This window comes from Sinohyriopsis cumingii, chromosome 5 (genome assembly GCF_028554795.1).
Source record: "Sinohyriopsis cumingii isolate HCF-2022 chromosome 5, ASM2855479v2, whole genome shotgun sequence".
Classification (NCBI taxonomy): Eukaryota; Metazoa; Mollusca; class Bivalvia; order Unionida; family Unionidae; genus Sinohyriopsis; species Sinohyriopsis cumingii.
Window position 1 is genome coordinate 39,459,414 of NC_142965.1, and position 13,972 is coordinate 39,473,385.

Genomic DNA, 13,972 nt, shown 5'->3' on the forward strand with positions numbered 1-13,972 from the left:
TAAATACAAATTAATTACTAGGTCAACGTGGGTGTGTTTGCTATGTGTGGCATGCCTATACCACACAAACCTGAAGGATATTCTTTGGTTATCTGTACACAGCTGAGATGGTATAGGAGTCATAGCTTACAGGGAAGGCAATGGGTGCTGCTTTCCTGTGGACATGGGTTCGAATCTCCATAGAGAATTAATTAAAATTCTCAGACTACATGTAGTATGATAATGCTATTTATTTGTGTTAACCCAGTATTTATTGTTCATGCCGAGCATGTGCTCAACAACCAAACATTGGTCATAGGAGTTCTGAAATATTATTATATCAATTTGTCTTTGATTGGTTTATTTCATTTAAGTGTCAAAAACCACCTTAATAAGTAAAATTCAAAGTTCACAAGGTCTGGTTAGTAATTGTTTTTTTGTTGGACAATCAATCAAGATTTTGCTGACTAAGCCTGATTTGAAAACATGGAGAGGTCTCTGTTGGATAACCAATACTGTCAACTAAGCTTCTTTGGTCAGTATGTTTCCCCAATCATTAAAAAGCTTTAAGAAAAATGGATACTACCTACAACAACAAACTTTTATTGCTATCCTCCAAGATTTATTTGGGGACTTGACCAAACAAAACTTCACCATTAAATTTTACTGGAAATACATGTGAATTAGGTGTTATATATTTCAACATGGCAAGTCAGTTTGTCATTAATAAATAAATTTTGAAAACAGCAGAATTAAATAAAATAATGTTATTGGGTAAAATTCTTTAACAGAGTTTTCAGAAAGAAAAAATGAGTTTTATAATTATTAGTTTAGTGGAAACTGATTAATCATGGATGGATAATGCTAACACTAAAGTTGCAGCAAATCCGGAACCAAATGACAAATGTCCTGGTACATTAATATTTTGGTACATAAATCTTTTGTCACAACTTTTGATATCTCCTTTGAATGTTTTTATATTAAATTTCACAAATTGATGTACCAAGTTATTTTTTGGGAAAACATCCCAAAAAAGCCATTAAAATTTCAAGAGAGAGAGAGAGAGAGAGTGAGAGCATCCATACTGATATGAAGACGGTAAAAAAAATAACTGCCAGTGTAGTGGTAACAAACATATCCTTCCTAGGAAAGTCAGCATGATCTAACAAGGCAACAAGCGAGAAACATACAGCTCCTCTTAGACCACCATAGCTCTGAAACAAAAAGAACTCCAATTTTACAAAGGCTATGAGCAAATTTTGCTGAATAACTGGACTTGTAAACATGGAAAGAGTCTTCTCTAAATAAAGACTTTTAGCAACATTTACAAAAGAAATTAAAGAAAACATTTTAACGATTACATTTAGAGACAGCTCTCTTTTGTTTTATATGGTGTCTTAAGACACAGCCAGAGCTGTAATGTTACATCCTGCTGAGGCACGTAGAATTCAGTGCCATAACTATGGACACACAATGGCAGCTAATCTTGGCTTATCTGATGACAGAAATCTAACAACATCCTTCTGTTCATGAGCCCAATGACTTAAGTATAGGTTTGTACATAATACCACTCAGTATATGTTACCATTAGGCATGCAACTATCAGGGGAGGTAACCATAGTTAAGTCTACTATGTTCATCTGAATGTTAGAATTGGAGTTGTGTCCCTTGAAAACATATTACACCTCTTCCTCAATAACTCACGCCTGGGTAACTCGCGATCCCGCTTATAATGCAGTGTCCTGCGTGGCTCCCAATTTTTTCCAAAGAAAATATATTTTAAAAATCTTTAAAATATGCTGAACGTGAAAAAATTACGATACGAAATGGTAAATTAAACCTCGACACATCGCTCGTTTTATCATCGAAAATGGTGATTGATGCCCGTAAAGATAGATCCATATTGTGAAATATGCAAGTTCTAAATAAGATATCATATATCATGTAGTTTTTTATGATAAATAGTTGTCAATACACTGTAAATAAACAGTGAAATAGCGATCAATGAAAACTTCTGGTAAATGCTAACAGGTGACAACAGAGAATGAAATAAACACCAATTAAATGTCTTGCTATGTGAAAGTCACATTCTAATCCTTTAATTCTGTTTCAGTGTAAACATTATAATCACAACATATTCTATTCTATGAAAACATGAAAAGAGTCAATCGACAGTCACATCGAAACCCGTGAGTACTTCTGGAAGAACCTAATTGGATGCCGGCTTTGTTTTGATCAACAACTTGGGGAAGTGTTTGTTGCATTAAAAAATCAATTAAAAGAGACCTGTGTTGTTTTATCACTTTGAATATGTCTTTTGTATCAAATCAAGCAAGGGAGGTACAAAGAAAAAATTCAAAGGCATGCAAATCTGAGCATAAGTTCTTGTGGTCACTATCGTTATCGAAATTCATTTATTTGACCAATCAAAAATGGTTTCACATTTTTATACGGTGGCTGGAGACACAAAATGTTGACTATAAAAAGGTGACACAAAATGTTGACTATGTAAAGATCATACAGTTGAGAAATCTGCGGGATTTTTCTCAGTGGCAGAGAAATCAAGAAGTAACACACAAAAAAATAAACTGATTTTTTTCAAAATGTGAAGTTACCACCATGTCAGCTAATTCTGCGCAACAATGTGTCATTTCTCTAAACAATGAATCATGTGTTATTTTTGTTCAAAAATCCATTTTGCATCAAGAAAGAACGATCATACATTAATTAAGGAAAGTGATATTCATAAAGTGTACAAAAATATCCTGCATTTCGACTCGAAATGAATATGAAAATGTGATTTCTAAATGTCAACAAGAAGACCCATTCCATGACCTTCTTAAACTGGTAACCCAGAAAATCCCATTTACTATGTATCTTTTAGAATCATACAAATAAATACATTACATAAAAGAGGGAAATGTATACCTTAAAACAATACTGCATTTTAATCCAAGTTTCCAATTTTGCATGAAGTTGTCCCACATGTACAAAATCGTCTGCTACCCAACGTGTCAACTTGCCGCTAGAACATAAATTCTCAAGAAATTCCCTGGCGTATAGTCTGTTTCTAAATTCTTTAGAAATTTTTTCACCATCAATAAGACGTTGTAAACACATTACATCCTATTCATTGTTGTTTCTCTTCCACATAATAGTTATTTTTTATAAAATGTTGAACTTTACTAACTTTTTTACAAGATCGGTTTAGTTTGCTTAATATCTCTTGCCATTTATTGGCATTTTTACCTTGAATTTTGTGAAAATAGCTATAAAACCTGACCTATTACTCGACTGAACTGCTGACAGAAACAGTCCAAAGTAATGCATTTCATTTCTATAGCCCGATGGATAAACATTACATCTTTTCAATGCTGTGCACTGAATAGGCTGACATATCGCGAGTCAGGAAAACACGGGGGTTGTATCCCCGTGTCCAAAATTAATATTATTTTGAACACAATATTCTGGTGACAATTGCCTCTTTTCAAATGGTAAGCATTGCTGTATTTTATTTTCATCAATCGGTCGAATTCAGTATGCGTTCTGTTCCATTATTGAAGACGGAAATCTTAAGTGCGCAGAAATGCCCGAAAGCATTGTATATTTGTGAGGCATGTCACAAACGGCAAGTATTATCGTTTTAAAAATTTACATTGTTTTAAATTTTTAGACCCATTAAATTCATGCTGGTAATAATTAACCCTTGTGATTTTTTTTCATTTTACTTCCACAACAATCAAATCTATCGTTCGTTTGTTCAATCGACAATGTTTCTCAAAAAGAGTGTCGATCTTTTGTATTAAAAAAACCGGTCAAATTTGGATCAAATAATAAAACTAGAATTAGTGATGTAGTACACAATGTGTGAAGTGGCACATGTGTTAAGCGAATGGAAACCATGTGGACTAATGTTTTTGATGATCTCCTCAATATACTGTAATTTATCCTGAAATTGATGATGCTCTATGAGGAAAAAAACAACAAAGCATACCGTTATGAAGAGATATTTATTCACAGTTAATCTCAGCACAATTATAAACTGAGTATTCAGCACTATAACATGCCAACCCACCCACCCCCCTTTTGCCTTTATGTTGATCCATTTATTGGTTTTGGCTTTTTTTATAGGTCTCTCGATAACTTGCGCCTCACTTATAGTGCAGTCGATGTTTCTGGACCCCGATGTGCATGAGGTATCGAGGGAGAGGTGTACTGTAAAAGTATGAAGAAAAGTGATGTGTGATGTGATGTGATTTTGATTTTTAACGTAGCTTTAACAATTTTTCAGTCATATCGCTACGATGTCTGCAATGTGGCAGTTTATAGTGATGTCTAGCACTGGGGCATCATGCCGCAGACATGTAGCATGATGACCCACCCAGTCACATTATCCTGACACCAGGCCGACCAGTCCTAACACTAACCTCTTAATGCTGAACGCCAAGCGAGGCAGCTGTTAGTACCATTTTTGTAAGTCTCTGGTATGACTCGGCCGGGGATCGAACCCACAACCTCCCGCATCCAAGGCGGACGCTCTGACCACTAGGCCACCGGAGCGGTCCTGAAGAAAAGTTGCTATTACTAGAAAACAAAAGCATTTTTAGTTATAGCAGAAGATTAGCCAGCATTAAATCCCTCCCCAAAACATCTATTGCATGAATGAGTACTGCACAGTTCATCACCTTTAATACTGCTGTGAACTGTGTAAAAATCAAAACCTGATGAACATAAATATAAGTAATAATCCTTGGACCAACCTTTATCCATATTGATCCCATTTTTCTAAGTCCATGGACCAAACATTACCTATATTATTAATCCAGTTTTTTTCTTAGTCCTTGGACTAAACTTCACCCATATTAACCCCATTTTTCTAAGTCCATGGACCAAACTTTACACATAAAATCTAGTTTTTCTTAGCCTGTGAACAGAAACAGCAAATTATGTTATCTGTAAAAAAATATTTGGTTAAGCAAGGCCTGCATGCAATAACTGTCCAATACTGCCAGAAGAAAGTTCAAATTTAACTAAGTATATAATATTTATAATTTTGGAATTAGAGTATCAAATTAGCAATAAATATTCTCAAGGAAAATAATAAAAGGACAGTAACAAGATGGTGCTATAAAGAAGTGTCTAAATTATCAGCATGAAGATACTAGTTTTAGTTACAAATTATTAAATGGCGCTTAGTCATAGCAAATTAATGAAGTTGTACTAGCTTTACCTACACATTATCATTAAGTAGAAAATGTGGATAGGTCATAGCAAATTAATGAAGTTGTACTAGCTTTACCTACAAATTATCATTAAGTAGAAAATGGGGATAAGTCATAGCAAATTAATGAAGTTGTACTAGCTTTACCTACAAATTATCATTAAGTAGAAAATGGGGATAAGTCATAGCAAATTAATGAAGTTGTACTAGCTTTACCTACACATTATCATTAAGTAGAAAATGGGGATAGGTCATAGCAAATTAATGAAGTTGTACTAGCTTTACCTACAAATTATCATTAAGTAGAAAATGGGGATTTGTCACAGCAAATTAATAAAGTTGTACTAGCTTCACCACCAATAATCATTATGTAGAAAATGAGGATTTGTGTTGGCAAATTGGGATTTATGATGGCTAGGCAATGAAGCTGCTGCGCAAGCTTTACTTACAAATTAGCAGTAAGAATATGTAAGGGAGTTTGCAATAGCAAACCAATGAAGCTATGCTAAATTTACTTACAAATATTCATTAAATAGATACATGGTGATACATGATGGCAAGCCACTAAAGTGTGATAGCTCCACCAACAAATTTTCATTTAATAGAGACATAGTGATTCGTGATGGCACTCCAGTGAAGTGTGGTAGCTCCACCTATAAATTGTCATTTAACAGATGCATGGGATTTGTAACATGAAACCAAACTATCATTAAGTGTTATATATTTGGATTTGTAATAGCAAACCAATGAAGTTGTACTAGCTATAATTACAAATTGTCATTAAAGACATATATGTGGATTTGTAACAGCAAACCAATAAGTTGTACTAGCTATGCTTACAAATTATCATTAAAGACATATATGTGGATTTGTAATAGCAAACCAATGAAGTTGTACTAGCTATACTTACAAATTATCATTAAAGGCATATATGTGGATTTGTAATAGCAAACCAATGAAGTTGTACTAGCTTACTTACAAATTATCATTAAAGACATATATGTGGATTTGTAATAGCAAACCAATGAAACTGTACTAGCTATACTTACAAATTATCATTAAGGACAAATATTTGAATATGTAATAGCAAACCAATGAAATTGTACTAGCTATACTAACCACTTATCATTAAATACATATATAGCAAACCAGTGAAGTTGTACTAGCTTTACTTACAATCATAAACATCTCATCCAGTCCAATTTTACGAACTCTGTGGGAGTCAAACCTGTTGATTCCATGAGATATTGCAAACACAACTGTAAAATGGATAAAAATATTTATCTAACTTTATAAGCTCCTGGTTTTACATGTGAATATTTAAACTTATTATGTCCTATTTTGGGTTAAAACACATAAACATATTCCCATAAAGATAATATCAGTTTTCTCACATTCTTGGATAAAGTAGATATTTAATGACTGCTCATTTAAAAATATAAAATGGTAAAAGTTAAAAAGAGACCAAAGTCTTCTTAACACAAAGCCTCATGCCAAGTTTGGTTTCAGTCCACAAGGTCCATAAAACTTTATTGAGTATAAACTGTGAAAACAGGGGCCTTAACCCCATAAGTGTCTGGTGGGACCTGGGTGAAGAATTGTACCAATTTTTGATCCATGAATGGTGTCAAAAGTTACTGACCTGAAATTAAATTTGTCATAGCTGTATGGGACATGGCAGTCTTTGTTAACACTATATGGGCAATCCATACTGATACAACAGGCGTATACAAACGTTTTTATTTCCGGTGAATTATATATTTATAATCTGACTCTGGAATTTGATAAACCCTTTTGATGTCATATATACATGTACTATGTCTATTGAATCCTTCTGTCAAAATCACAGGATTTAAAATACAAAGGGACCTAGCTAACCCTTCCCAAATTTTGATCAATCCTGCTAATGTTACACAAAATAAACATAATGAATGGTTTTGACAAGATTGCAGGACGTAGCATACAAAATGGCCTAATTATCCACTATGTATGTTAAATCTCTCCCCCAATGAGTCATACTTAGGCCTAGATCCAGAAGTCTCAGAATGCCAATTTTTTTTTTTTTACAAACACGTTCAGCTGTAGAACAAGGGCAGAAAGCAATTTGTTTTAAATTATCTAACTTGAGTGGTATATGATTGTCATTAAATATGATAATTTAATATTGTTGCATGCCACTGATACGGAAAAATTACTGAAGGGGATGAATTTCAACCGAACAATGGAGCATTATCTGCCATTTCAAATTGTGATCTTGGATCAGGTTGAGTGATTTGACAAAACCAAATCTGAGTAAATGTTTTGGTAAACAAGTGAGCAATGAAGACATCAAGGGTCTGATTGATAATCAGACAATCTAGACACCAGAAGAAATACTAACTGGGTCTACAGAGTGTTGAGCTCATCAAAACAAAGTCAGGGGGTTGTTGTGGAATTTTCTGCTACAGAGGTAGTCAATAAAGACATCTATTGTGTTTTGTGGTGCAAACAAGGAGAAAAGATGGAACCATGGATCCTGCAAAGTCATTTCATGACATAAATACATGGACTACTGCATTATTTAAGAGATAAAAACAAGAAAAAAATTATTTTGATAAAGCTGACACAGGATTATCTGTCTTATAAAGTTTTTGATAGATTAAAGAACTGGGGAAAGATTTAGGGGGTCATTTGTAAGCAAGTAGAACCCATACTAACAAAAGAATCCAAGATCTGGGATAAAGGAGTATTTGGCATGAAAAATTCAATGACAATGCACTATACTGTGCTATTTTATTTATGTAAACTCTGCAGACTATGGGCCTCTGATGAGCAGAGCACCCTGGACTGTACACAGAGGGATTAGCAATAACAGAAAATTTATCAAAGCTGTCAAAGAAGCTGCCAAAATATAAAGGATGAATCATGCATCTGCAAGTCAAAATGAAAATCGTCAAATGCTATTATACTGAAGGTAAGATTTTATCTTCATTAAACTTTAATAAAACAGAAATAACCTACTTTTGCATTTAGGAATATATGAGTTAAAATATTCAGAATAGTATTTACTCCAAATCTTAAGATCTTCATACAAGTTTTAATGCCATTCCAAATCTTAAGATCTTTATACAATTTAATGCCAATCCAAATCTTAAGATCTTTATACAATTTAATGCCATTCCAAATCTTAAGATCTTCATATAATTTCATGGTCTTCCATATCTAAGATCTTCATACAATTTAATGCCATTCCAAATCTTAAGATCTTTATACAATTTAATGCAATTCCAAATCTTAAGATCTTTATATAATTTAATGCCATTCCAAATCTTAAAATCTTTATACAATGTAATGCCATTCTTAATCTTAGGATCTTATACAATTTAATGCCATTCCAAATCTTAAGATCTTCATACAATTTAATGCCATTCAAAATTTTAAGATCTTTATACAATTTAATGCCATTCCAAATCTTAAGATCTTATTATAATTTAATGCCATTCTAAATCTTAGGATCTTATACAATTTAATGCCATTCCAAATCTTAAGATCTTCATACAATTTAATGCCATTCAAAATCTTAAGATCTTTATACAATTTAATGCCATTCCAAATCTTATGATCTTCATACAATTTAATGCAATTCCAAATCTTAAGATCTTTAAACAATTTAATGCCATTCCAAATCTTAAGATCTTTATACAATTTAATGCCATTCCAAATCTTAGGATCTTCATACAATTTAATGCCATTCAAAATCTTAAGATCTTTATACAATTTAATGTCATTCCAAATCATAGGATCTTCATACAATTTAATGCAATTCCAAATCTTAAGATCTTTATACAATTTAATGCCATTCTAAATCTTTAAGATCTTTATACAATTTAATGCCATTCCAAATCTTAAGATCTTCATACAATTTAATGCCATTCCAAATCTTAAGATCTTTATTCAATTTAATGCAATTCCAAATCTTAAGATCTTTATACAATTTAATGCCATTCTAAATCTTAGGATCTTATACAATTTAATGCCATTCCAAATCTTAACATCTCCATACAATTTAATGCCATTCCAAATCTTAACATCTTTAAACAATTTAATGCCATTCCAAATCTTAAGATCTTTATACAATTTAATGCCATTCCAAATCTTAAGATCTTTATACAATTTAATGCCATTCCAAATCGTAAGATCTTTATACAATTTAATGCCATTCCAAATCTTAAGATCTTCATATAATTTCATGTAACACTAATCTCTATAAATGTAAATTTTTCATTCAAGATAAGACTCTTTGGTTCATGGATAAAATACATGTGTTAATTAAAGTATTCAACTATTGTTAACAAGCTGGTGAAAAATAATCTTTTCAGGACAACCCCTCCCAAATCTATGCATAACTTCTATTACAGACATTTCATTTGTCCACCCTTTTGGGCCAAGATATCTGGAAGGTATATTCCAAATGTACCAGGTCGTGCTATTTTGTTTTTACCAGAAACCATTGGTGGAACCAAAATCAAATATTCTGATATGGTGAACAAATACTGGTGTGAAACATCTAAACAATTTTGTATCTGATTTGCAAGAACATGACTAGTTGGTTCTTATACAAATCATTTAGTGAAATGTACTTGTGCCACACAGTTATATAGCTGTGCATAGACAAACATTAAAATATTTTACAAACTGGGCTTTAGTCTAAAAGGTGAGTAGAAAGAATATAAGCATCAGTTTGGCAATCAAGCAAGCTTCAGCAATATTAGACTCTTCAACCACTCTTACAGTGAAGGTTAGATCAAAGGAGTTTAGTTTGGAAAAGTTTATCGTCCATTTGAGTGCTCTACCATATCATTCAGAAAGGTCTATAAAAAAATTCATGCACTATATGACATGACCTCAAAAAGTCTATCTTCCATTCATCTACTCTATGACAATACTTGGAGAAGTTTATCATCCATTCATGCACTTGATGACATTACTTGGAGAAGTCTATCATCCATTCATGCACTCTATGATATCACTTAGAGAAGTCTATCATCCATTCATGCACTCTATGATATCACTTAGAGAAGTCATCCATTCATGCACTCGATGACATTACTTGGAGAAGTCTATCATCCATTCATGCACTCTATGATATCACTTAGAGAAGTCTATCATCCATTCATGCACTCGATGACATTACTTGGAGAAGTCTATCATCCATTCATGCACTCTATGATATCACTTAGAGAAGTCTATCATCCATTCATGCACTCGATGACATTACTTGGAGAAGTCTATCATCCATTCATGCACTCTATGATATCACTTAGAGAAGTCTATCATCCATTCATGCACTCAATGACAATACTTGGAGAAGTCTATCATCCATTCATGCACTCTAAGATATCACTTAGAGAAGTCTATCATCCATTCATGCACTCGATGACATTACTTGGAGAAGTCTATCATCCATTCATGCACTCTAAGATATCACTTAGAGAAGTCTATCATCCATTCATGCACTCTAAGATATCACTTAGAGAAGTCTATCATCCATTCATGAACTCAATGCCATCAATTGGTGAAGTCTATCAGCCATTCATGAGCTCTATGACATTATTAAAAATCAAGTTTGGCAATTGTACATTTAACATTAATTTAAACTTTTAATGACTTTTCAGTGAAGTTTAGAAACAAGTTTTTTGTTGGGAATCAGACAAGATTTCTTTTTGTTGTTGTTGTGGGGTTTAACGCCATTTTTCAGCACGCGATAGGCTATACATGGCGGCCAGTATTAATGGTGGAGGAAGAACCCGGAAAACCCTGGAAAGAACCACCGACCCACGAGAAGCTACTGGCAAGCTTTCTCACATGCCCACATTGGCTGAATCTTAGACTCGAACTGCCACAGACAGAGGTGAGATGGCAGTGATCCGTAATGAAGAGCGCTTTAGACCACTCGGCCACTCGGGGCCCCAGACAAGATTTCATGACAAATCATCTGTGATGTCTTGGTAATGTTATCTCTATCTATACTGTGTGTTTAATTTTTGTCCATGAATGTAGATTGTAATGATCATTTTGTAAACAACAAAATAAATAACTAACTCTTGTTCATGACTGTAGACCAAGCCTTAAGATAATAGTTGCAAATATGTTTACTTGGATCTGATTTAAGGACACTGGTTTTCCCCTTGGGAATTCCTGGTCCACCCAATAACTGTAATTTGTTGATTAAAATTTAAGTACAAGACCTGACCTTGTTTACAACTTAGAATGTTCCAGAAATGAACTTTTGACCTCTTCTTGTGTCTTAAGTTTTTATATAGAGGTTGTTTACATCAGAATTATTAAATCTTATTTTAACATCTGTATAGTGAAAACAGTATTTTATTTTGTGCTCATTTATAATTTGAGAGGATTTATTTATTTAAATTATTCAATGGAATTACAAAGTGCTTATTGATCTTGGGACTAAATCATTAGTTTGGGATTATTGTGAATTCATTCCAGGTCATTCTGGTTTATATCAGTGTGATACATGAAGATTGGTAGAGCATCAGTACATGTAATACTAATGGCATATCAGCACATTCAAGATTGTAATTCTTTCAGAACATCACTGGAATTAATTCAGAACAATCTACACTTTTGGACATCTGATAGAACTTTTAAGACTAATTGGGATTTAATCCACAACAATGGATGTTCCTTGTAAATTTTCACTTTGTATTCTAGTGATAAAAATTATTTGTTGAATTTTACTAAACTTGCTGGTTTTCACATTTTTATGTTACTTAATTTAATACCATAGGGCAGCAACACCACAGAATGGGACTATTTTTCAAACTGCATGAATTCAGAAACAGCATGAATGGTTAAAACTGAATATGGTCATTTCACTGAATGTGACCACAATAAGAAGAAAATGAATTAATCAGAACAGCATCACTGTTACAGAGATCATTAACTTTAAGGCACTGCAGTAGATTGCAGTCCCCTAAATAACAAATATGCCATATATTGGACGAATGTAGCTTAGATATTAAACCTACCTCAGTATAGTGCGCCTGCAATTAAAATGCAGTACAGCAGTATGCCTCCTCAGAAGAGTATTATAGTGAGGGACCACTGTACTGTCCATAGTATACTCTAGTATCATCAACCTCAACTATATCATGATGAACTATTATGGTTATTCTGAATAGCAATATGGCAAGGGACTACTGTACTCTGTATAATGTACACCAGTATAAGGCAACCTCAGCTATATCATGATACACTATTCCTGAAAAACATTATAGTGAGAGTCTACTGTGTATCCGAGTCTATGGTGTTCATTCAAGTAAACATCCTAGATCCTGATCTCCGAAAACAATATGCACTGACTGATATGTGCCTACAGTATTTATAGCTAGGAACATGCAAATATCATATATATCCACATATAAGTCAGTTCACAGATTAAACAACCCAGACCCTGCTCAGCTGCAGCATTATGCTGTAGCAGATCAAGGTCAATGTTTGTCCTACTGATGAGTCTTAACAAACCACAAAGAGCCAGATCTGCTGGGGGGCATTATGAATGGCAGATCAGGGTCTATGCAGTCTGTGGTATAATCTGACTTATAAGGATGTATACAGGGTACATAGATCTTATCAATACAGTAACTTATCTGGGTGTTTGTATCACAATGAGATTGATAATGGAAGTGCAATGAATATCATGACATCTAAAGGGTAAAGCATGATCAGCTGTCCTGCTGCTATCACACGAGGCATGACACAAACATCTGGATCAAGTAAATGAACTGACGACATGTTTATGATACAGATGAAACAATTATCTGATAACTATAAGACAAGTGTTCATGTTGTTTTTGTTCTGCTATATCAATTTCATCCATCTACTCACACTGTCAATTGCATCTAAATATAGCATAAATGGTAAGTGCCATCCAAATATAGCCTAACTGGTATGTGTCCATTGTTAGGTGATGTCACAGAGCAGAATGTAAATCTGTTTCAGATCAGCCTTAGGGAAATGAAGACTTCACCAAATGTTTTTTCTAATGATGGTATAATAAAGTATAATAGTATATTAAGTCAATTGTTAACCTGCAAAGTTTTATGTTGTAAGCATAATGAATTTACAACATTTGCACAATTTAATTATCCTAAAATATTTAATCAGTTGGTTTTGTGGGTTTAATGCCAATTTTCAGCACATGATAAGCTATACAAGGCAGCCAGTGTATTTGGTGGAGAAGAACACAGTAGAAACCAGTGACCCACGATAATCTATTGGCAAGATTTCTCATATATCCAATGCTGATTAAGTGATTACTTGAACCAACATGGACAAAAGTGAGATGTTTGAGTGATCTGTAAAGACAAACACCTTAGACCATTACCCCCCCCCCTTTTAAAATTATCAAATAAGATTTGCAGTACTTACTTAAAAAGCGCATGATGATACAAAGAAATATGGTCCAAAGGGTGAACCCAGTATTCCAGTTATGGTTCAGTCTCACCACTGTAAGCCCCATAAACAGGAAAATCAATATTTCCATAGCATTACTGAAATGATAATACAATAAAGATGCTATTTTAGTGCCTCCTTTTCAGAACATTTAAAAAATTCTGAAATGCCTGCATTAATTTTTTACAAGGTTTAAAATTTTGGGGCACCAAATTTATAGGTCCATCTTTCAGAGATCGACAAGTACCATTCTTGAGGTCCTAATATGATGATAAGTAAATTACAGCATATATTTGACCATATATTCTCGCTTATAA

At 33.4% G+C, this 13,972-nt stretch overlaps 1 protein-coding gene across 7 annotated transcripts in view; it reads right to left on the bottom strand.

Moving 5' to 3' along the window:
- The window catches only part of LOC149798985 (sodium/hydrogen exchanger 4-like), a 242,969-nt gene that overhangs the window by 109,486 nt on the left and 119,511 nt on the right, over positions 1 to 13,972 (bottom strand). For all 7 annotated transcript variants that reach the window (XM_089957910.1, XM_089957911.1, XM_089957912.1 and 4 more), the window contains 3 exons: positions 13,632 to 13,753; positions 6,377 to 6,459; positions 1,065 to 1,193 (listed from right to left, as the gene is read on the bottom strand). In XM_089957910.1, the coding sequence (XP_089814036.1) occupies positions 1,065 to 1,193; positions 6,377 to 6,459; positions 13,632 to 13,753 (334 nt within the window). The remainder of the gene's footprint in view (positions 1 to 1,064; positions 1,194 to 6,376; positions 6,460 to 13,631; positions 13,754 to 13,972) is intronic.